General features: G+C 32.7%; 3 protein-coding genes across 4 annotated transcripts in view; 1 reads left to right on the top strand and 2 right to left on the bottom strand.

The window, feature by feature from the left end:
- Positions 1-3,550, bottom strand: part of LOC112126419 — a 224,024-nt gene extending 220,474 nt beyond the window's left edge. The window contains exon 1 of the mRNA XM_024225469.1: positions 3,453-3,550. The gene's annotated coding sequence lies outside the window, so the exon portion shown is untranslated. The remainder of the gene's footprint in view (positions 1-3,452) is intronic.
- Positions 3,551-3,655: 105 nt separating this feature from the next.
- LOC106661943 (U6 snRNA-associated Sm-like protein LSm1) lies at positions 3,656-8,121 on the top strand. Its single transcript, XM_014385711.2, has 3 exons — positions 3,656-3,788; positions 7,552-7,736; positions 7,806-8,121. The coding sequence occupies exons 1-3, from the start codon at positions 3,740-3,742 to the stop codon at positions 7,977-7,979; spliced, it is 408 nt and encodes a 135-aa protein (XP_014241197.1). The 5' UTR covers positions 3,656-3,739; the 3' UTR covers positions 7,980-8,121.
- A 1,089-nt stretch (positions 8,122-9,210) lies between these two features.
- Positions 9,211-23,063, bottom strand: LOC106661661 (rho GTPase-activating protein 19-like). Of its 2 annotated transcripts, XM_024225446.1 has the most exons (11): positions 22,609-23,061; positions 19,030-19,199; positions 18,655-18,864; positions 18,344-18,549; positions 18,135-18,281; positions 17,831-18,064; positions 15,453-15,551; positions 15,178-15,325; positions 11,084-11,230; positions 10,018-10,299; positions 9,734-9,876 (listed from the first exon to the last, which is right to left on the bottom strand). In XM_024225446.1, exons 1-10 carry the CDS (start codon positions 22,731-22,733, stop codon positions 10,034-10,036), a joined length of 1,752 nt encoding a protein of 583 aa, XP_024081214.1. In that variant the 5' UTR covers positions 22,734-23,061; the 3' UTR covers positions 9,734-9,876; positions 10,018-10,033. The 2 variants fall into 2 exon arrangements, with proteins under 2 accessions (XP_024081215.1, XP_024081214.1); XM_024225447.1 differs by lacking the exon at positions 15,178-15,325 and having other exon boundaries at positions 9,211-9,876; positions 22,609-23,063.
- Positions 23,064-23,995: the final 932 nt, after the last annotated feature.

Here is a 23,995-nt window from a genome sequence, read left to right as displayed (position 1 = left end):
GTTTTGGATTTTTAAACAAAAATGTTTGTTGGCCTACTTCGCTGGAAACTTCTTGTAGTTTTGTCAATTTTTACATATCTCATATCCTTTAATACGATCCTGCATATTGTTTTCTTATCTTACGTAAAAAACCAAATTGACACGAATATAATAACCTTGAAATACATGCATATCGAAGACAAAAGCCCATACTACAAAATTAAAAGTTTAAAGGATATAAAATATTTTTTCTCGACTCCTAGTGCCCATTGGCAATATGCACTATATATGCTCCATAAATACGCGGCAGTACAAAACAAAAATGAAAATTGAAAGTAATTGGTAAAATTGTCAATATAAAAGAAAGAAAAAAGAAGAAATAAAAAATTAGAAACTTTCAAAAATATGTACTATAAAAATACGTGATCTTCTTCGAATTGATTTTTGCAAAACTACACTGAAAATTATTGCAATATTGGAATCTAAATACAAAATACTTGACTGACTTACGAACAAAGAAACGTCGACCACACATCGTAGTAAATTGAAAATTTATTGATTTACTTTTTTAAATAAATTTTCCATAAAAATACAGGACTTACGGAATTTCACTTAGCCGGGAAAAAGTACAAATGTAAACAATAAATGACTGTCAGAATTAAAGAAACATTCCTAGCACTCATGGAGCGTTGACTGTTAGAAGAACATTTAAAACCAGTAAATAAAAATATTAACTATATAATAACATCCAAAATAATATAATAAATATCTAATCAAAATCAAATTAAACGGCTTAATTTTGTAACGAACTTAATATAAAAATACCCGTCTTTTACCGAATTTCACGTAGTGTAAAAAATTATTACAAATGTAACCAATGTGTAAATTGCCAGATTTAAGGTATTTTTTCTGAGAATCATTGAATGTTTTTACGGAATTTCACATAGTGGAAAAAATTATCATTTAAAACAGAATTTTTTTAATTAAAAACGAAGATTAAGAGTCTAAACGTTTTGTTTGTTTTTGTTTTATTAATTTAAATTTTACAAAAAATTTTATAAAAACAAAAAATTCGTAAACTAACAGATTTACAGAATCGTTCCTGTCAAACATAAAGTGTTTATTAATATAAGAACATTTAAAACTAATTTATTTTTCAACAATAACATGAAATTGAAAGAAAAACGTAATTTTCAAACGAATTTTCCATCGCGTTTTTTAGAATGAACCGAAAACGTGGGCAAAAATGTAAACAATGCATAAACGTAAGATTTAAAGAATCATTCTTGAAGTGTTGACTCTCATAATTGGAAAATTAATTTTATTAATTAAGAATTTAATTCTCTAAGCAAACTTTCCATAAAAGTACACGTACTTTAGAACAAACAGGTAAAAAATGGACAAAAACGTAAATAATGCGCAAACTTAAGATTGAAAGAATCGTTCTTGTCAGTCATGAAGTGTTGACTCTAATAATTGGAAAATTAAAGAAGGATTTAATTTTTTTAAGCAAACTTTCCATAAAAATACACGTCCTTTAGAACAGAGGTAAAAAATGGACAAAAATGTAAATAATGCATAAACTGCCAGATATAAAGAACCATTCGTGGCAATCGTAGAGTGTTAACGATCGGAAAACAAATGAAACGAATTTTTTTTAAATAATAGTTTGAAAATAAATAACCTAATTTTTAAACGAACTTTCCTTAAAAAATGCGTCTTTCATCGCGCGCAAGAATGAAAACAATGCTTAAACTGTCAGATATGAAGAATCATTCCTGGCATCATGGAGTGTTAATCGTCAGAAATTGGTTTCACTTTTTTTAAAAATAATAACTTGAAAAAGAGGTGCTTAATTTTTTAAACAAACTTTACATTAACAAAACGCGTCTTTTAGAGTAGACAGACAAAAATGTAAACAAAGCTTAAACTGTGAGAATTAAAGAACCCTTCCTATCAACCATGAAGTGTTGACTCTCATAATTTGAAAATTAAAGAAGGATTTAATTTTTTAAGCAAACTTTTCATAAAAGTACACGTCCTTTAGAACAGACAGGTAAAAAATGGACAAAAATGTAAACAATGCATAAACTGTCAGATATAAAGAACCATTTGTGGCAATCATGGAATGTTAACGATCGGAAAACAAATTGAAACGAATTTTTTTAAAATAATAGTTTGATAATAAAGTACCTAATTTTTAAACGAACTTTCCATAAAAAATGCGTCTTTCATCGCGCGCGACAAGAATGTAAACAATGCTTAAACTGTCAGATATGAAGAATTTTTCCTGGCAATCAAGGAGTGTTAACAGTCAGAAATTGGTTTCAATTTTTTTTTAATAATAACTTGAAAAAAAAGGACTTTTTTAAACAAACTTTACGTTAATAAAAAGCGTCTTTTAGAGTAGACAGACAAAAATGTAAAGAAAGCTTAAACTGTGAGAATTAAAGAACCCTTCCTATCAATCATGAAGTGTCGACTATCAGAAGACCATTTAAAATCAATTTGCTGTTAAATAATAATTTGAAAATTAAAGGACTGAATTTTTTGAACAGTCTATAAACGGAATTTCACGGAAAACAATTACTACAAATGTAAATAATATGTACTTAACAATATGGACTTAATTTTAAATAACTCTCCATGCAAGTACACGTACTTTAGAATAGAGAGACAAAAAATGGACAAAAATGTAAACAACACATAAAGAATTATTCCTGCCAATCATGGAGTGTTAACTCCACAATTTTTGTTTTTAAATATAATCTGAAACTTGAAGAAGGCCTTAATTTTTTAATAAACTTTCCATAAAAGTACATTTCCTTTAGAATAGACAGGTAAAAAATGAACAAAAATATAAATGAATAAATTACCACATATAAAGAATCATTCTTGGCAATCATGGAGTATTAATGATCAGAAAAAAAATTAAAAATGAAACTAATTAACTGAATTTTTTTTAAATTTTGACTGTGCAGAAAATTTATCAGAAGCGATGACACGCATAGTAACCTCCAATTGTTTATCTTAAACTTTGTCAAAAAAATATTTTATTGCATACATTCCTGAAATTAAACGCGATTTCAGTTTCTTCATATCCGATTAAAATTTAAAAAAAATAAATAAACAAGCTAAAAGAAAGCATGAATCGTTCGTTTGTTGGAATGGATTTTTTTTCGTTGTAAAAAGGGTAGGCGCTGGAGGCTTCTTAAGATTCCAAAGAAGAAACACATGTTAGAAATTTTTTTTAATAAAAGGAAGATTTTTTGAACATTTGTGGCATATAAGACTTGTTCCTAGTTTAAAAATAAAATAAAATAACCTATTGTTAAAAGTTTGCCCGGGTGTCAAAGAGCGCCAAAAAAATGTTGAGGTTAACAAAAAATTTTTTTTTTTTTTAAAGGAAATTAGGCAAAAAACGGTATAGTTTCAAAAACAAATCATTAAATTGAAATTTGTCAAAAACTCACCGCCAAAAACGCCGACCGGGGCTGAAATAAACACGCGATCCCCTCGGAGTAAAAAGGATGAGAAGCCGGGAGTGAAGCTGCAAACAGTTTGAATAAATTAGATACAGTGCCCGCTCCGGGACCCCTTCCTCTTCTAGGAGCGACCATGGCGCTATCTCTTGCCCAGGTGGCGAACTGCAAACGGCGAAACGCCCATGCGCGCTACTTGTAACAGTCCGCCGAGGTTACAATCGGCGAAGGTTTTGTTTCTAGTCGCCTTTCATGCTCTGATATAGAATAAAAGCTAAATGACTTGTATTCCACCCGGGACGGCGACTCTCCTCGAAGAGCTTGACAGTGAGTATTTTAATCCGTAATATTTAATTAAAATTAATTTAAAAGCTGTGTTAAAATCTACGTTGAAGTCACCGAATAAACTTATCAACCGATGCCAAACATATACAGTTCTGTACCAATTCGATCCTGCATTCTACATCAAAAATTCAATAACAGAATATGTATTCAATGTATCGTCGTGTTTTCATTTAGGACTTGATCTAGACTTTGTTTTTCAAGCAGAAACATCTTTCCATGTTTCATTTCCTTTTTTACTTATTCAAATTAAATATTTTGTACTAAGCTACTTGTTGACCTCATATGCAAACCAAATGAAAGCGGAATTTATACCCAAGGCAGATGATATTGTCATATTATTCAGAACTGTAAAAGTAGTTTTTATTCTGAAGGTTGCAAGGCAAAACTACAGATGGAAATTCATATAGACCGATCGGTATAACATCCTTTGTACTCAAAACACTCCTTACGAAGCAATGGTTACATCACTCAAATAGCGAGGACTGATAAAGCCTGTTGCAGATAGAATCAATGCTAAAAAGCAGAAAGGTGCAAGCCTTCATGTAAAACGAAAAAGTAGAAGCAGTAAAAATAATTTTTATTCTGAAGGTTGCACGGAAAAACTACACAGATGCAAAATCATTGAACAACCAAGAAATAGCGAACCTTCTTGGACATTGGAGTAGCATTTGATAACACTCCTTTCAAAACAATGGTTACATCACTCAAACAGCAAGGAACTGATAAAACCTGCTGCAGATGGATAGAATGAATTCTAAAAAGTAGAAAAGTGCAGGCCATGTTCCATGAAAATGTAGAAGCAGGTGTGGCAAGATGTCCGCAAGAAGGAATTCTCTCGCCTCTGCTGTGGTAAGCGGTAATGGATGACTAATATGCAAACTAAATGAAAATGGAATTTATACCCAAGGCTGTGCAGGTGACATGGTCATATTAGTAGGGGGGAAATTCGACACAACATTAAAAGAGCTCTAAGCATAATGGAACAATGGTGTTCACAACAGTGACTTAAAGCAAACCCCTCGAAAACTACCTAATTGCTTGTACCAAGAAAGGAAACATAGAAATACAAGGCCTACATTTCTATAATGAAACCCTATGTTTAAAAAACGAGGTTAAATACCTAGGAATAATCTTTGATAAGAAATTAACTTGGAACCTTACCTGCAATACCATAGCAAAAAGTAAAATATCGCTAATGACCGCAAGAAGAACCTTAGGCAAATCTTGTGGATTAAAACCAAAAATGGCCCACACTCGACAGTAATAAGATCCAAAATAACCTATGGATCATTAATCTGGTGGATTAAAGCTCAAAAAATACCTACCCAAGGCTGCATACAAAAATTAGCAAACCTACGTATCACAGGGGCAATGAAAACATCCCCTACAACTGTACTAGAAACTCTGCTAAACCTACCTTAATTGGAAACATTTGTACAAGGAGAGGCTAGGAAAAGCTCATTTAGGCTCCAAAAACAATCAAATTGGATAGGAACAAAACAGTTCAGGCCCATAACCATAATTAATAAAATCAGACACCCATTCTTACAAATGGGGAGTGTCTATATGATCCCGAAAACTTTCTTTCAACATCCTATAAGTCTCAGCAGACGATAAAGGAGAGGAAGAACTCAGGACTGCATCAGATTGAAAACGCCACCACAGTCTATGGATATAAATGCAATAGAACACCTACCTATTGGACCTAAAAGTTAAAAAAAGAAATAAAATTTCCTCAAAAAATGTGTTGAAAGAAACTTTTCTGAGGAATGGCCGTCATAGATGCCAATAGTATGATGACCAAATATTTGTGGTATCCTTAGTGGTATGTTCATAAAAACATTACTTTTTTTTTAACAAATACAATTGCAAGCACAATGCACAAGACAATACCTTTATTCATAGTCTTATATATTACACTACTGGGGAAAAATTGTAAAAACCTATGACTAATATTTTCTATAGTGATACAAATAAATAAGTCTTAAACTCCGATCTCTACTTATTTGAAATTAAAAATAAGCTTTGCCCATACTTATTCATTATATTCAATTTTAATTCTTCTTGTAGTTCAAATATTGTAAAAAGAATGCATCATAGATTCAAATCTATGAATGATTCATTTACAGTTGCTGGGGGGCATCTGTTGGAATTCCCTTCCGCTGTATTGGTCGGCCCACCCCCTTTAGGCTTTCAGGCGTGAATCTTTTCAACTTTTCTGCAAACAAACCTTGATTTGATCAAACTAACTCAACATGATCTTATTATTATTCTCTTTTATACTTTCCCTTTATACATACTTCTCTCCTTTATTCATATTCAGCTATGTTAATTTCATATAAATGTTGTTTATTAATTATTATTTGTTGCATTACATTTTGTTATTTAATTATTTTATATTTTTCTACTCACTGTAAAGCTCTATTGTGATTTTTTTTATTAATATATGTATATTTTATTTCTTCTAAGTTTTGATTAGGCTAAAAGTCATAAAACAGAAAACTAAGTAGATAAAATACACAAGTTTAAAAAATCAGTCCACTTCATGTTTGAACGCAATTCACTGATTCACAACTGCATAAACATTCCTTTAATGTGGTGCTTAAAAGCTGACAGGATGGAATAATGTTATGGTTACGGTCACTAAACGCATGGAATAGCATTGCATTATGTTGCTCAGGTTGCCTGAAGCTACTTCTATGCAGCAAACAATAAATGCAAGATTTAATATTTTTTAGAATGTTTCAGGTGTAATAATCTCTTTTTATGGATATTTTTATATATATGGATATAAATTTCTTTAAAAAAATAAAAGCAGCCATGCCACACGAAGGGATACATCACTGAAAATATCAGTACATCAGTACAAGATTGTTTAGATCATGCAGAAAAAATAAATAACAATTGTGAAATAAATACAACTAGGGCAAGTAATAAATCTCTGCGTTCAGAATTTTCATTGTTATTAATTTTAATGTGGAGACAGATTTTTCAATATTGTAAATATAAGTTTTTCTTTCATTCAATAAAACTCAGAGAAGAACTCAACAATTTATTGTTATTACAGATAACAGAATTATCAAGGAATGTAGTTAGGTCATTTCTGATTATCCTGGTTGGCTTATTCTCGCTGTTTTGGTCTGTCAGACCTGTTTCAGCATATCCACATTTTCAGAGGTGGACTTCTGTTCGAAAGGGCTCCTTGTATATGGCATTTTTGATCCCTTTTTCGTGCAATCAAAAACTTGTTTGTTTCAAAAAATTGTTTCTCTTAGATGGACTAGTAGTATGATTTAATAATAAACCAGTTTTAATTATAAAACTCTAATCAGACATCCATGTTTTTATCTTGTTCCTGTTTATGTATGTTATTCTATCAACCACATTTGATGAGGCCCTGAGGTAGAGAAAAGCTAGAAATAGGGGGGGGGGAGAATTGGTTACCATTAAATCATAAAACGTCATAACTTGGCAATCAATCAAAGAAATTAGTACATTTAAAAAGCGAGAAATATAAGAAAATATGTGCAAAGCTAAGAAAGATAGGGGTAGTGATGACCAATGTAGTTCACCAACCTTAAAACTAAAAAAAAGTTTCAAAAATATATAACTATAAACTTGTTGGTACATCATAATATTTGAAAAAATTGACTATTTCTGTACATGTTACGTAATGGTTAAATAAAAACTGTTGTTTTTCCCATGAATTTAGCAGGCAATATAAATTGTTTTCTTGATTTTCCAGAGAAACTCATGGTCGTTTTGAGAGATGGAAGAACGTTGATTGGTTATTTGAGAAGCATTGACCAGTTCGCTAACTTGGTACTGCACAAGACAATAGAAAGAATTCATGTAGGCAAAGAGTACGGCGATATTCCACGTGGTGTATTTGTTATCCGTGGTGAGAATGTTGTCCTTTTAGGAGAAGTTGTAAGTACACATGAATTTTCTTTTTTTTATCAGCAAATTGCTTATTTTTTTACATTATTTTATTTTCAGAGCCAAGAAAAAGAAATTAACCTTCCTCTTAAAAGGGTCTCTGTAGATGACATTATTGATGCCCAGCGAAGGGAAAAAGAATCAAAATTGGAACAGGACAAATTAGTACAAAAAGCCCTTAGGGAAAGAGGCTTAAACTTCGCTACTGACCTCAGCCATGACGACATGTTTTAACAAAATTTCTCTTTAACTTCCCTTTATTAATTTTGAAGAAGAATTTTAACAATTTTAAAATATTTGTAAATATAAATTGTTATAAACCTTAAAGGGAAACTACTATAATTTATGTACAAGAAAAATTTTATTTTATATATATTCAAATTAAAATAATTGAATTTAACAATTTGTATGAAATTGTACTAAAAACAACCTCTTTTTTTTAATAATCCTCTAAGCTTGTGATTCAAGGTAAAAATTCCTTGTATTTTTCTCTCCAAAATGGCCCTGGGTGCAATAAATGCATATTTTATCTTAATTTTTCCTAGTTCATAAATGCAAATTATTTTAGCCTTTGTCAAAAATGTTTAGATTTTATGATATTATAAATGGGAAAAATAAGGATAAAATTTCAAAACGTTATATTTTATATCTCTGGGTCTAATATATTTGAGTAATTAATGAAGGTTTTTTTTTAGTTGAGATAAAAAAGTCAATGGCACAAGCGGGATTCGAACCCACGATCTTCGGCTAGATACGCCGCTGCTCTACCACTTGAGCTATCCTCTGATTGAGGTCACGATAGCTGAAGTGGTAGAGCAGCGGCGTATCTAGCCGAAGATCGTGGGTTCGAATCCCGCTCGTACCATTGACTTTTTTATCTCAACTAAAAACCTTAATTAATTGTAACATATTAATTAGTCAAGCGGACCACAAATTAGTGAATTTAATATTTGAGTAAGTTTATGTTATTATGTGCAGTTTAACTGTTACTCCTATAAAGTTTCCTGTGATCAGTGGAGCCATTTTATAAACTTTTTGTGATTTTCGAGAGAAAATTTGATACATTTGGCTGGTGAAAAATTATAGAAACAAGTTTTTTATTTTTTCCAGAAATTTGTATTCAGCGGGTTTTCAGGATGCAAAAAACAATTAATTACTTTGATTCTTGCTTTAAAAAAAAAAAAAATAATTAACCTGCTTTGCTAAGTATCAGCTGGCCATAGCGTGGGTTAAAATGTTAATACATTTTCACTATCTTCATGTCTAACAAGATAAACCGGCTAGCATAAGTGGACCGATATGATTGGAGATGATTTATGAATTTATCCTTGCAGAATTAATCACAATGTTTCATGTTCATATTCCTAATCAATTTATTGCTTAGTATGGACTGAGGAAACGAGGAGAAAATAAATCATTTATTAATATGTAAAACTATTTTATATTTTTTATCTTATACAAAATTATTTGCATATATTTACATAAAAACAAGTCATAAAAGAATTTTTACTTTGATGTTAGTCTAAGAAGTCACCAACAACTTGTAACCACACAACATAATTCAAAGTGTGGGATACCAATTTTCAATAACGGAAGGCTTAAAAACAGGTTTTTAATAGATTTAGTATTGACTAGTTGCTATAAATAAATATAGATATATTTACTTGGAATACAGAAAAATACTTTTGTCAAGATCAAATACTGCAATGTTTTTCTTATATATCATTCTACACTTTCTGAGCACCGAGAACAATAATAATAAATGTACAGTTCAATATGTGCAAACACCTCATTGAAACATGTATTACCTACAGAAATCATGATTTATTTTTTTATTTTTATTTATATATTGAAAAATATGTTTCGATCAGTTGAGCACACAGAAACCGTTACAAGTATATGTTCAGTTTTTGGCACATGAATTTTAAATTTTTAAATTTGCCAAAAAAATAATAAAATAAAATAAAATGCTAGAAAGAGATTTTTGATTTTAAAGCTTTTATCACACTACATGTGATTTGTACACGTTACAATGAGCCGTAAGAAATCAAAGAGACGTTTCTGGGACAAAGTTCTGAGAAGTAGCATCATTTTCACTACTTGAATCCAACTCTGATCTTTTACCACTTCCCTAAAACAAAAATTCAATTTCACTTGTATGAACTTTGAATTCTTTATACTTAAGAAACTCAAAAAGCGCTAAATAGGAGAGATTTTGATTTGGTTTTAATTATTATGCAGCAGTTTGATGTTGAGATAAAAAAAAACCAACCTGTTCTTGGTCATCTTCAGACCGATCTCTCTTGTGGCGGGATCCAGAACTCGTTGTCGAGGATGGTGGGCTCCCTCCGTCCAGGAAGAACAGGAGGGACTCTGACAGGGCCTTCTCTTCTTCTCCTCCCACGTCGCCTGAAGACGACGGGTCGAAATCTCCTGTCCTCGATGAGAAACTCAGATCCACTGGACTGGCTGTCAGGACACTGCGGCTGAACAGGTAATCCCGAAACGGGGAGGTCAAAGACTCCTCCGGTTCTTGCTCCCCACTCAAATTTGTCTTAAAAAATAAAATAATATGCAATAACATAATTAATTAATGTGTATTTCTTAGTGACTTGTTTCATAATTTGTTAGTCGTGAGGAGCAATCAAGAATGAGGTAGTTTAGAACTTAAATTCAAATTAATTAATTGACACTGACTTTTTTATCTCAACTTAAAAACCTTAATTAATTGAATTGTATTAATTGGTCAAGTGGACCACAAAAAATATGAATTTAATGATTTAAAATGAAGTATACTTCACTAAAGCTCTCCTTGGCCATTTCATTGGTCGCCGAGAATCAAATCGATAGCACGACATTTGAAAAATGGCCAAAAGGAGGGAAAATTCAAAGGTGGGGTTGAGATGGGAGGTTAATGCCCGAGTGGATCGAGGTCACGATAGCTCAAGTGGTAGAGAGCGGCGTATCAAGCCGAAGGTCGTGGGTTCGAATCCCGCTCGTGACACTGACTTTTTTATTTCAACTTAAAAACCTTAATTAATTGAATAGTAGTTTAGAACACCTTTTCACTTTTTTTCATGACGTTTCGACCTTTATTTAAGTCATCTTCAGGGCATAAAGTGTGGTGCTATTCTTGTGGTCATATTGGTCGTATTCACAACACTTTCACACAAAAGCAATATGACACCACAAGAATAGCAAGCACCGTACTTTATGCCCTGAAGATGACTCAAATAAAGGTCGAAATGTTGGAAAAAAATGAAAAAGGTGTTTTTCTAAACTACCTCATTCTTGACGATTTCAACAAATAATAAGTTTGTCTTAAATGTAAAACATACCAGGGCTGTCTTTGAGACTTCCACCGTCTCCGGTCGGCGATCCCATGACAAGTTTTTTGTCGTCCAGCCCGAATGGTTGATGTGGCACAAGTTCGAGCCTGAGAGGGCTACAACTGGTTTTCGACTCCGTGGAGTTATCATCGCTTCCTGGGGAGAAAAAAAAAATTACTAAAAGATTATTTTCCTCTTATTTAAATTTTTATTTAACAGTCTTATCTAAAGCTGGGTTCACAGATATAAAAATTTGCGTTGGGGTGGGGGGTCAATGGCCACAACGGTTTAGGCGTTGACACTGTAAAGTAACAGGTTCAAATCCAGCGGCCCTGCATTCGAACCCAACATACTTACAGAATTTTTTTTAAACACTACCCCCGAGGGTTCACATTACCTCATAGTTGAAATACCCTCAAGGGAAAAAAAGAAAGGATAAATTTTTGTGCATGTGTGGTAATTTCTGTGGATGTGGACTTGACAACGCACACAAGAATTCAATAATTTAACCCACATTCGACACACTTGCTCCGAGATCTAGTCAGTTTTTTTACTAACATCAAAGGATTTGCTCTGCATAAAGGCGCTTGATGTGGACGTTTCTGCATACAAATCATTGTCCGCCAGTCTGCTTACATTCAGTACTTTAGTGAGAGTTGTGAAGTTAATTAATAAGCCCAGAGTTGTGTGGTTCGAAATGTTTTTCAAACAAAGTGAGTAGATTTTATTGTACTATGTGGTATTATAAAATGGGAAAAAAAAAAACAAAGAAAAAACAGCGCTACTGGATCAAGGATCTGTACAGAGAAAGACGATAAGAAGGTGGCTCTTGCTTACTGAACATAACGGCTATAGATTAAAGTAATTCCAAAAACAACCCACAACTTGATCACTGCGTAAATATTTGTATGAAAATATTTTTCAATTTGAGCCAAAAATATTTGTGGTGAAAGCATTTGGCAAAAATCTTTATAGGCGTGGACCCAGCTTTATATTTTGTAAAATTTCCCCAACATCTAGCTCCATTTAAACATCTAAAAAGAAACTAGATAAAAAAACATCTAAAAAGAAACTAGATAAAATATCTACAAAATATACGTTACTACACTTTTAAAAATTCTATTGATACTCTTGCATTCTTGACTATTATTTTTCAAGTACTTCTAAAAAATAAATGCAGTTCAACTTTATTAACCACTTAACCACTCTGGAATGGGTTTTGTAAGTTTATTGTATGTGTACTAATTTTCTCTTTGATTTTGACCTTTTCTCTGACAGAAAGAAATTTTAGTTCAGACTTAATTCTGAATTGGTCCTCCACATTTGAGAAATGACCAGAAAGGCATTTGAGAGAGTGGTGCAAGGTATGAGAATTCCACAAAAGAAAAAATCGTTTGCAAGTAACATGTAAGTCATGTTTATAGAATCATTAGTTGTTTTTATTTTTACTTTCCATTGATTACAAAAAAATGGGTTAAATATTTACCCCCCCCCCCAGCAATGAAAGGTATCATGCTAACCCAGGAGCCCAGGAGATAGGAGAGGAAAGCCATTTAATAGAAGGCAGCCCAAGCCGGGACCAAAATTATTTATACAAAGAACTAGGGTTGTTTTTGTTTTAATAGATTTCTAAATTTAAAAAAAAATTAAATTGGGAAAATGTAGCAGAGATATGAGCACTGGTAATAAGGAGAGCAATGCTGGCAAACAAGTCGAGTTCAAGCATGTCCAACAAGAGAGAAAGTGAAAAGATGTGTCTGATTTTCCTCCTTATGTGCAACCAAAGCCATCCTGGATCAAGGGATCAGAATGGACCCCCTAACAACCCTGTTTCTTCCAAGATTGGGAACAGCGGACTTAGATACAAAGTGGCAAAAAGGAGGAAAATTTCAAAAGGTGGAGTTGAGATGGGGAGTTGGTGTGGTGGATCGAAGTCATGATAGCTCAAGTGGTAAAGCAGCGGCGTATTTAACTGAAGGTCGTGGGTTTGAATCCCGCTCGTGCCATTGACTTTTTTATCTCAACTTAAAACCTTAATTAATTGAATAAAACATTGAAGAAGATCATAAAGTTATTAATTGTCTATCACACTTTTTTTTTATAGTATTAACTTATTCTAATTACTAGTATTTTATATTATAAAATTGTATATCTATATTTTTTATTCTAATTGTTCCTCTAATGGAAAATTATCAATAAACTATTGTAATTAAGATAACTTTCAATTTTTAAAGCCTTTTGTCATTAGTTTACAAAAAAGATGATATGATGATGATTATAGGATTATGATGAAGAATCTGTAGTTTCCCCTGTTACGGCCATACGCTTCTAGCCGAGCCACGGCTATTGGCCTGTTGAGAACAAGAATGAACTCACCAATAACAGGCATGCTGACAAGATTTTTTTTTCCTGTTCGAGCCTTGGCCAACCCTACTGACTGACTTGTCACTGCCCGCACCTTTGCTGCTAAATGCCTGAGTTAAGCGGCCCATAGACCAATATTATTGCACAATATTTTGGGTTGTGCAATTTAATTGATCGTGTGTAGACGATATTGAAAGTTTGTGCAATACGTTGCATGATTGACGAAAAGTTTTAAATATATTGTACAACCTGAAAAATATTGCAGAATATGTTGGCATTATTGTGCAATATCAGTCAGGCTGTGAAGTACAAGTAGTAAAAAAATATTGCACAAACTTCAATATCGCCTTCAAACTATTCAAGTTCAATGCACAAATAAAATTTTGTACAATATTATTGAACTTTAAGGGGCAAGCGTCAAATTATTGTGTAATCTATATTGTACAATAATATTGATCGTCTATGGGCTGCTTCACCCCAAACAACACAAGTCATTGACCTTTTATTTATTTATTTATTTTTTTTTTTTTAAAGTAAGCCTTTCAATATTTTCTTCTACTTTTTTTTTAAATATTTAATCTAATGGGGGTCAAACCATGCTGAAAACCTCAGGAGATCGGAACTTAGAAATAGAATGTATGAAGGTCAAGATCAATGAGAGTATGCCGCCCACCCGATTCTTTTCAAACTCAATTTTTTTATTAATGAGGACAGTCAAGATATGGTGCGACAAATTGTCCACCCTGAAGTCGATCGTCCAGACACAGTACTATGAAGCCTTGACCTTGTCAATAAAGAAATATAAGAGTTCGTTTCACCAGCAAACTACTCAGTCTGCAGCACATTCTGTTCAACTTAGACTGCCGAGTTTGCGGCTGCCTTTGATGGTGACCTGATCAGTTGGTCGTCTTTCAGGGAAACATACACAGCACTTATACACCTGAACGAGGACTTGACATAAGTCCAAAAGTTTCATTATTTAAGAAGTGCTTGAAAGGGACAGCCGCACAGGTGATTTACTTCATCTGTATCACCGAGGTAAACTATCTGCAAGCCTGGAAAGCCCCTAAAGAGGTCTGATTGCAATTGCACTAAGGCAACAAACCACTTAACCCAGCTAGCTATTCAACTTTCTCCTCTCTCCTTTTTTTTTGTTTGAACCAGCCCTAACTGAAGTCGCAATATCCCCCAAATAAATGAGGGTAGTTTAATTTAAGTGAATCATACAGAGATTAAACAAACAAAAAAAAGTAAACAATATCAGGAATCTCATATTTTGGTCTCTACTGCATATAAAAATTCAGTAATATATCAAACTAAACATATTACACTATAATTTACAAGGAAACCTAGTTTTTGGAACTTTAAAACTTAAAATAACTCACTACATGCAAAATATATCACTAGAATGAAAAAGTCATGAAAAAACTACACTAAACTGACAAGAGTGTGTCTGTTTTACCATGCAAAACAAAATTGACATGACAAGTGAAAAAGGTTTCTGTTGTCATTGTGCAGGTCATGCTCCCATCGCCTGAGCATTCGCCACTCGTCTCTTACCTGCATCGCTTTAGGCATCCTTTGGGCCGACATTGTGATAGGAGACATATCATCAGGTGGGGCGACAGGCGTTGTGAGGCCAACAGCAGGGGTGCTTGTAAGCAGGGAATCCGAGGGCGTCCGACACGCCCTCGTCGGAGCGGCTGGTGTATAAAAGATTTCACCATCACTAACTTTACCTTCACAAGGCGGCGTTGTCGGAGTGTTTTCACTGCTCTCTTCGCCATAACTGGGCGAGCGTTTTTGCTTTTCCTCACCGCAGCTACCGAGGTTGAGTCGGAGTTTGTACGAAAGGGGAGTTCTGGGCTGGTTCTTCTTTTCCGGGCTCTGTCGGTTAATGCAGTTAGTAAATTTGAGCAGAAATGTTAAACCATGCACTGGCAAATTCAGTAGCAAAGGAGTAACAGTGAAGGGTAACACTCAGTCAGTCCAAAACGACGTTTATATTACTTACATTTAATTGTTCATCACTGGAACAAACTCCATTCTTCAGACTGGCAAATTCTGCCAAATATTTGAGCTTAGCACTCTGATTTTTGCAGAAAATATGTTTCTAAAAATATATGAAAGTTATGTAAATATTTATATTTATAAGGCATAATGTTACTGTATAATGTTTATGTACTTTGTTTTGTATAAATTTCTTTATTTGTTGCTAAATAAGCATTATTATTATTATTATTATTAATTTTATCTCAACCAATACCTTACATAAAGATTAACTAATTGAAAAAAGTTATTGGTCAATCGGACTACAAAATATAATGGATTATTATTGAAAAATGGCAAAAAGGAGGGAATATTCAAAAGGTGGGGTTAGGATGGGAAGTTAGTGTCCGAGTGGATCGAGGTCACGATAGCTCAAGTGGTAGAGCAGCAGCGTATCTAGCCGAACATCGTGGGTTCGAATCCCGCTCGTGCCATTGACTTTTTTATCTCAACTAAAAACCTTAATTAATTGTAATCTAATAATGGATTATTATTAACACTTGATTTCACTTGAAAATTCTTATTTTCAATTATATAAAACTATTTATTTTTACATCTGGGTTTGGGTGTAAAAATGTTAACCTCAGAAAATTGCCAAGATCAGCTTTTTTTTAAATATCAGCGTTTAAAACATTAGCCATGCCTCTTGAAATATATGTTGATGATTTTTTTTTTTTTGGGGGGGGGGAAAGAGGGATGAATAAAAAATATCAAGGTCTACAAACTAAGTCTGACACAATAACCACCCGGTCCCCCATGGACCACTAAGTCTGCCTAGATTTTTTTTTAACCCTATCATTCTTAACTCGCCCTACAACCCACGGTGAAAAGGTTCTACTACTCATGTACTTAATGTACATTCATATATTGCGGCCTCAAGACATTCTGCCGAGCTCGTGCCATCATTCATGCTAATAAATACATTAAATTCACTAATTTCATGGTCCGCTTGACCAATTAATACATTACAATTAATTAAGGTTTTTAGTTGAGATGAAAAAAAGTTAATGGCACGAGCGGGATTCTAACCCACGACNAATTGGACACTCCGATTACACAATATTTGAAAAATGGCAAAAAGGAAGGAAAATTCAAAAGGTGGAGTTGAGATTTTGTTGAGAAGTTGGTGCCCAAGTGGATCGAGGTTACGATAGCTCAAGTGGTAGAGCAGCGGCGTATCTAGCCGAAGATCGTGGGCTCGAATCCCGCTCGTGCCATTAACTTTTTTTCATCTCAACTAAAAACCTTAATTAATTGTAATCTAATAAATACATTTACACTAACTAGAAACTTCCTACTATATGTTCAATTAAAAATTTGGGAAGCACCGGAATTTTTTATCTCATCCACAACCACTCTAAAAATATATACTTAAAACTCTAACCAAGGCTGGTGGAGTACTGTATATTCCGCTACAGACCATCTACAAATTCATAAACATTCGCTCTAATAAATACTTTCTCACAGTATGGATAAAATTTTGGGAGTTACTAGGATATTTGATAATCCACCAGTCTCTCCCCGTTTCACTATAAACACTATTAACCTAAAAAACTAGACTAATTTGGTGCGTCTGTAGAGTATTCTGCCACAAACACACACTCACTCAATCTATCATGCTAATAAATACATTCATTTAGGGCAATAAAATAACTAACTTAGTCTGGTGTATCTACGGGGTACTCTATATTCCACCAAAAACCCACCCATTCATTCAAACACTTACACTAATAAATACATTCATTCTAGATGGGAAAACCGTGTGTGGAAAGACATCAAATGTGACTATCCATTCATCCGCTTCAAATTTTGCCATCATTGCTGTTGAATGTCTTTGAGAATCACACCTTGCTCAATTTTAGCAGCAGTAACCCCTATTCTGAATACACTTTCCGAATATGCATTTGCTGGATTATTACACGGATATCGCTCAGCAGTTGTGAAATGTATTTCTAATGAACTAGAAGTACCAGCAAGTGCATACCAATAAGAGTATTTCAGTAATCTGGGCACTGCACAAAAGGGCCTTTTATTTGTTTCCAATGCATTTTGACATATAACTCAAGTTCTTCAGGGTTGCTAGGAGTTAAAATAAAATTTCACACCAACACTGGATGTAAAACGATTTTTTTTTAACCAAAAATTTAAAGTTATAAATAGATAAAACAATATTTAAACTCCACCAATAGGAAGCATAATTAATAATTCATGATTGCTAGAATATAAGCAATTTGAAATTGTTTATTGAACAAATGAATCTATGATGAACAATAAGCCCAAAAATTGAAGATCCACAAATCTGTTAACAATAAGCAAATTTTAAAGAAAATAAATAAATAATACCTTAATTGAATCACCCAGACTCTTTGTTCTAGGTGTTCCCTGGCCATTTTCTTTGTTGAATTGCTTAATAAGTTTCTTTTTCTTACTGGATTCTGGTAAACCCTGAATGTGTGCATAAAGTTGTGCTAAAGCGGTTTCCGTTGGATTTACGTTGTTCTCCTTTGCCGTTCTTTCACGATCGACAAATGTGAAAACCGTTTTTGCCGTGGGGCCTTCACTTATACTTTTTTCCAGCTGTAAAGTAATGATTAATGATCCAATCAAATGTAAAACAAACATTCTCTGAGAAACTTTATCAACTTACCAGATTACAATTTTTACTATCCCAATAAGCCTTAACGTCAGTCGCCAACGATTGAGGTACGTCAAAAACCTTCAGACCTTCTTTTATCATGAAAACAACAATGCAAGAGAGGTTTTGCGCAGTGGTATGAAACACTTCAGGGGTCAACTAATTTAATTATAAAAAAAATTACAAATAATAATTAAATGGCTAAGTTAATTTATACCAACCTTTCTAGGACACAGTAGGTGAGGTGTAAACAGCGTTGCCAAGTTTTCAGCAGACATTCTATTCGTGCCAACATGGCTAGCGGTAACAAAAAGCAGTTTAAGAATGGCCTTTAAAATTCTTCTATTTTCATTTGGTAGTAGCATAAATAATAACTGGAGGGATCTTGACAGCTTAATTTCGGAGAAGTTTTTGTTCTGGTAAAGATCTAAAATATATATTTTTATTTAAATGCCAGCATTGTCAATAGAGGAAGTTTTATGTTTCAACTTCCTTTCCCATTTGAAAGGGAAGAGAATGGCCATTTTTCTACCTGCTATTTGACAATAAGCCGGGTAATAAGCTTCAGTTAACAAGGGCTCTGGAAGCTCAGCCAAGAAACCTTTTAAAACTGTAGCGACATCGTGTACAGAAAAACTTCCATCTTCTAAGTTGAATTTAGCACCTTGGGTAAGGAGCGATTTCAACTCCTGCTGTCTTGTCATCTTGCCACTTCTACGGAAAATCCCCTCTTGCGATACATCTGAAATAAAAGTGAATAAATACAAACAAATATTAACAACAAAAGTAAAAGTATAAAAAGAAAATCTAAGTCAATAAATTGAATCTGATAAATGTACATTATAATTCTACATAACATTTTCAAATTGTGATTTACAAAACAAAAACAAAAAGTGTTCAAACTTACTTTCTTCTTTGGTAAGAAATTCAATTAATTGATAAATCTGATTTATCACGTGTTTAGTAAGAGGGACACCTTCGACAGCCCCTTTAGATGGACCTCTGATTTTTTTTGAAAACGGTACAAAACTCCATTTCAAAGGCCATGGCTTTCCTTTTCCAGCAGGGCCATCAGTCCTGTAAGATGAAACCCAATTAGGAAAAAATGATTGTAACAGGAAAAATCAAACAGTTCAAAAAGGAGGGAAAACTCATAAAGTGGGGTTGAGATAAGAAGTTGATGTCCGAGCGGATCGAGGTCACGATAGCTCAAGTGGTAGAGCAGCGGCGTATCTAGCCGAAGATCGTGGGTTCGTATCCCGCTCGTGTCATTAACTTTTTTTCATCTCAACTAAAAACCTTAATTAATTGTAATATAGTAGCACTATTGATACAGACTGGAGGGGAAATTATAGCTGTACCTTTTGAAGTAATGTTCATTATATAGTCATTGTATCATTACAAAAATTGGTATTTATAAATTATATCTAATGACCATATCATTAACCAATCATAAGAAAAGTAACTGAATCCTTAAAAGCTCCAACTTGAGTATTAACAAAGTTTAACACGAAATCTTATAAATTGAAAAAGGTTTTAAATGTGTTAAATTCAGATATTATTCACTCTGTTTAATAATAAAATTTATATTTATTAAATTTGAATTAACTATTCTTTTTATCTTAGGTGAGATGAAAAATTTATTGTCATGAGTGGGATTCGAATCTACAACCTCTTGAGCTATCATGACAAATAATTTTGAGAAATAATTAGTATGGTCAATTATGACTGCTAAGCATATATGGATTAATTTTATTTATTAATTTTAAGTTGGTCTATTGAATGAAATGACAATAATATACCTTTTGAAGTAACACACTTTGCAGGATAGTTTCATATAATGTTCATTGTATAGTAATTGTATATATAGTCATTTGTATCATTAACATCATTGGTATTTATAGATCTCATCTATGCTTTTTGTGATAATCATATCAATCTTAAGAAAAGTGTGTGAGTCCTTGAAAGTACCAAATTGACCAAACTAAATCTTGTAAATTGAGATATATTTAAACTTTTTAGTTCGGTAATAATGCAAGTTCTAATTTTGAGTTAAATTGAAGTCCAATGAATGAAATTATATATTATTATTACGTAATGCCCTTACAAGCTTGTATATTAGTCCGAGTACATTTCATTGATTATTTCATCATATCTAATTGGGGGGAAGGGTTGCTTGAAAAAAGGGATGGGGGCGATGATGGGAATCGAACTCATATCTATCAACTACGAGCCGAGAGTCTATCATGCTGACCACTTAGCTACCGTGGTCACCTAATTATACATTATTGCACCTTTTGCAGTAATTGATTACATATAATGCTCATTCAATAGTCATTGCATAATTAGTATTGTTTGTATTTATAAATTGTATCTACTTTTTTTTAAAATAATAATAAAGGTTATATTTTGTATTAAATTTTAAGTTAAATTGAAGACAACTGAATGAAATTATAATAACTGTATAAACATGCAATACAAACATTACACATCAAGCATTTCTGTACTGATGCACTTTCTGTTATATAAGTAAATATTTGTAACAAATAAGAATTGAAAAAAAAAAGAAAAAAAAAGAGAGAGAGAGAGAGAGAAAGAGAGGAAAGGAAACAGTAGCCCTACTGATACATGGTAAAGGAAATCATAAAACTGCATTTTTTGCAGTGATAGCCACTACAGGGTGCATATAATGTTCAGTGTACAGTAATCGTACCATTAGCATCATTGGTATTTACAGCTGGTGTAATAATAGTATTAATGTTAAGAAAAGTGTGTGAAGTCATGAAAACACCAAACTGAGTGTTAACAAAGTTTAACACTAAATCTTGTAAATTGGGATAGATTTAAACTTTTTTTGTTCATTAATAATACAAGTTCTATTATACCTAATTTTGAGTTAAAGTCCAATGAATTAAATTATACTTTACTCTGGATTTTGCAAGGTAGTTTTATATAATATAGTCGTTGAATAATTAGGATCATTGGTATTCATAAGAAAAGCGATTGAATCCTTAAAAGCTCCAACTTGAGTGTTAACAAAGTTCAACACTAAATCGTTTGAAATAGGTAAAACTGAAATAGGTTTAAAGTGTGTTAGTTCACTCTGTTTAATAATAAAGTTTGTATTTTGTACTAATTTTTAAATTAAAGTCAACTGAATGAAATTATAATAATTGTATAAACATGTAATACAAACATTAGTGTATTGTTGTGTTTTCTGTTATATAAATAAATATTTTTAACAAATAAAAATTCAAAAAAAGGAAACAGTAGCACTATTGACACAGACTGTACAGGAAATTGCAGTAATAGTCACTGCAGGGTAGTTGCATATAACGTTCATTGTATCATTAATTATTATCATTGATATTTATACATTTTGTCTACACTTTTGTTTTTGTAATGATTATATCAATTATCATAAGAAAACTGCCTGAATCTTTAAAAGCTCTAACTTGACTGTTAACAAAGTTCAACACTAAATCGTATAAATTGAAATAGTTTTAAAGTGTGTTAGTTCACTCTGTTTAATAATAAAGTTAGTATTTTGTATTAATTTTTAAGTTAAAGTCAACTGAATGAAATTGTAATAATTGTATAAACATGTAATACAAACATTACACCTCGAACATTAGTGTATTGGTGGGTTTTCTTTTAAATAAGAAACTATTTATAAACAAATAAAAATTTAAAAAAGGAAACAGTAGCACTATTGACACAGACTGTACAGGAAATTATAATTGTACCTTTTACAGTAATAGTCACTGCAGGGTAGTTGCATATAATGTTCATTGTATCATTATTATCACTGATTTTTATAAATTTTATCTATTCTTTTGTTTTTATAATGATTATAACTATTATCATAAGAAAATTGATTGATTCTTTAAAAGCTCTACTTGAATTTTAACAAAGTTCAACACTAAATCATATAAATTGAAATAGTTTTCAATTCAAGTGTGTGGTTAAAAATAGTTCAATCTGTTTAACAATAAAGTTAGTATTTTGTATTAATTTTTAAGTTAAAATCAAATGAATGAAATTATAATAATTGTATAAACATGTAATACAAACATTACACTGCGAACATTAGTGTATTGATGTGTTTTCTGTTATAACAGATAAAAATTAAAAAAAAAAAAGAAACAATAGCACTATTGACACAGACTGTACAGGAAATTGAAATAATTATACCTTTTGTAGTAATAGTCACTGCATGGTAGTTGCATATAATGTTCATTGTTTCATTAATTATTATCATTGATATTTATACATTTTCTCTTTTTTGTTTTTGAAATAATTATCGCAATTATAATTTGATTATAAGTTTGAATACTTAAAAGCTCCAAATTGAGTGTTAACATGTCGATTTTGTCCTGTTCTCATTTAACAAAATTTTTCCGTACACAGTAAGTTTTTTTATTAACAAATATTTTAAATTTTTTATTCTAGTCAGTGGATAATGGCAAAACTCGTTGGTACTCACTCGTCGGAGTTGAGATCGAGGACGAAGGACAAGTGCATTCGGACCAGGGTCTGGAATTGGGCCGGGTCTTCGTTCTTCAATTTTTTCGTCAGACTGTCAACCGTGAAACTATTTTCGAATGACATTTTCGGGCAGAAGACGGCGGACGGAGGCAAGGCAACAAGTTGGTGGAGATCACATTTCAACGGAAACTACCGTTCGCCGAGTTTCCCGGCAGCAGTAGGTCGACAGTGGCCCTCGAAAAGCGGCCTTTTCATTTTTCCCCGATGAGAAACTCGACGATAATTTTGAAAAAAAAGCCGTTTTATCAATTAAAGCCGGGCAAAGGAAAACTGACGAGAATTCGAGTTCGGACCAACCGTCAACTTCACATTTTTTTTTTAAACCGACGGCAGAGCGCTCCTTCACCAACGGATCGCTTGTATTTTCTCCATTGCCAGATTACGATAAATCAGGTGGAAAATCGAAAATAAAAATTAAAAATTTTCCCCTTTGATTTTTCAGCCCCACAATTGCCTATCACGAAGAAGTTTTTCAAGCAATATTGTATTTTTTTCTGCTTTATTTTAAAGGCAGTGCTAGCGGTTGGATATAGATGTCTTAGAAATGGATCCCTGGTACTTAACAACCTCTAAGCAACGCTTTCTATCTTTTATCTTGGCGCTCTTTTTCTCCCTGGCCAATAGACGAACAAATTCTATATATATTCACATAGGGGAATTAAGTATTCAAGAAAATAAAATATGCAGTTATGATTCAAACCCAATGATATTGGTTAAAGCATGAAAAGGGTGTAACTCAAAAAGGAAATCATTAGTAATCTCCATTATTGCCTTCAGTTATTATTTCTCTTATAATAAAAAAAAAGATAACTGTACTAAAAATGTACTAACTGTAAAAAGAATCCTTCACTATATAAATATTCGATTTTCCGGAAAATAACGCAGGTTTTCATGTTTTCTTTCAAATACCCCTCGATATAACAAACTGTTTACGTTTGATAGATTATCCTTTTGTACGAATGTCAACATTTTTTAATCCTCTTCCAAACAATAATGTTTGTTTACCTCAGTAGCATTTTATAAATCACGTAATTTTGTTGTAGGAGTTTAAACTCTGTGCCCAAACAGCCAGAAATTGTAATAAAGTCTGGGGCGATGGCAGTGCGAGAGCACCGTTCAGAGATGGTTTCAAAAAAATCGAGGGGAGACTTTAGCTTTGAAGGCAAAGAAAGTTGTGGAAATATTTCTTTTCTAGATGATGTGTCTGCGAGCTTTTATCGAAAAAGTCCCAAAACAACGGTTCCGGAGAATTTTTCAGTTAACAAATTGACAAGTCGCTGACCACATTAAGGTAATTGGAAAGAAGAAAAAGCTCGAAAGCTTTC

The sequence above is a fragment of the Cimex lectularius genome, unplaced genomic scaffold (genome assembly GCF_000648675.2).
Source record: "Cimex lectularius strain Harlan isolate CLEC.00 unplaced genomic scaffold, Clec_2.1 scaffold29, whole genome shotgun sequence".
Taxonomy (NCBI): domain Eukaryota; kingdom Metazoa; phylum Arthropoda; class Insecta; order Hemiptera; family Cimicidae; genus Cimex; species Cimex lectularius.
This window is presented reverse-complemented; position numbering and strand designations above follow the sequence as displayed.

Coding starts and splice junctions, on each gene's coding strand:
- LOC106661943 (XM_014385711.2), top strand. CDS start 3,740: ATGACTTGTATTCCACCCGGGACGGCGACTCTCCTCGAAGAGCTTGAC. Junction 3,789..7,551: donor TCTCCTCGAAGAGCTTGACA/GTGAGTATTTTA, acceptor TTGATTTTCCAG/AGAAACTCATGGTCGTTTTG. Junction 7,737..7,805: donor TTGTCCTTTTAGGAGAAGTT/GTAAGTACACAT, acceptor TTTTATTTTCAG/AGCCAAGAAAAAGAAATTAA.
- LOC106661661 (XM_024225446.1), bottom strand. CDS start 22,733: ATGTCATTCGAAAATAGTTTCACGGTTGACAGTCTGACGAAAAAATTG. Junction 18,550..18,654: donor GGCTTATTGTCAAATAGCAG/GTAGAAAAATGG, acceptor TATATATTTTAG/ATCTTTACCAGAACAAAAAC. Junction 18,282..18,343: donor ACCTACTGTGTCCTAGAAAG/GTTGGTATAAAT, acceptor TAATTAAATTAG/TTGACCCCTGAAGTGTTTCA.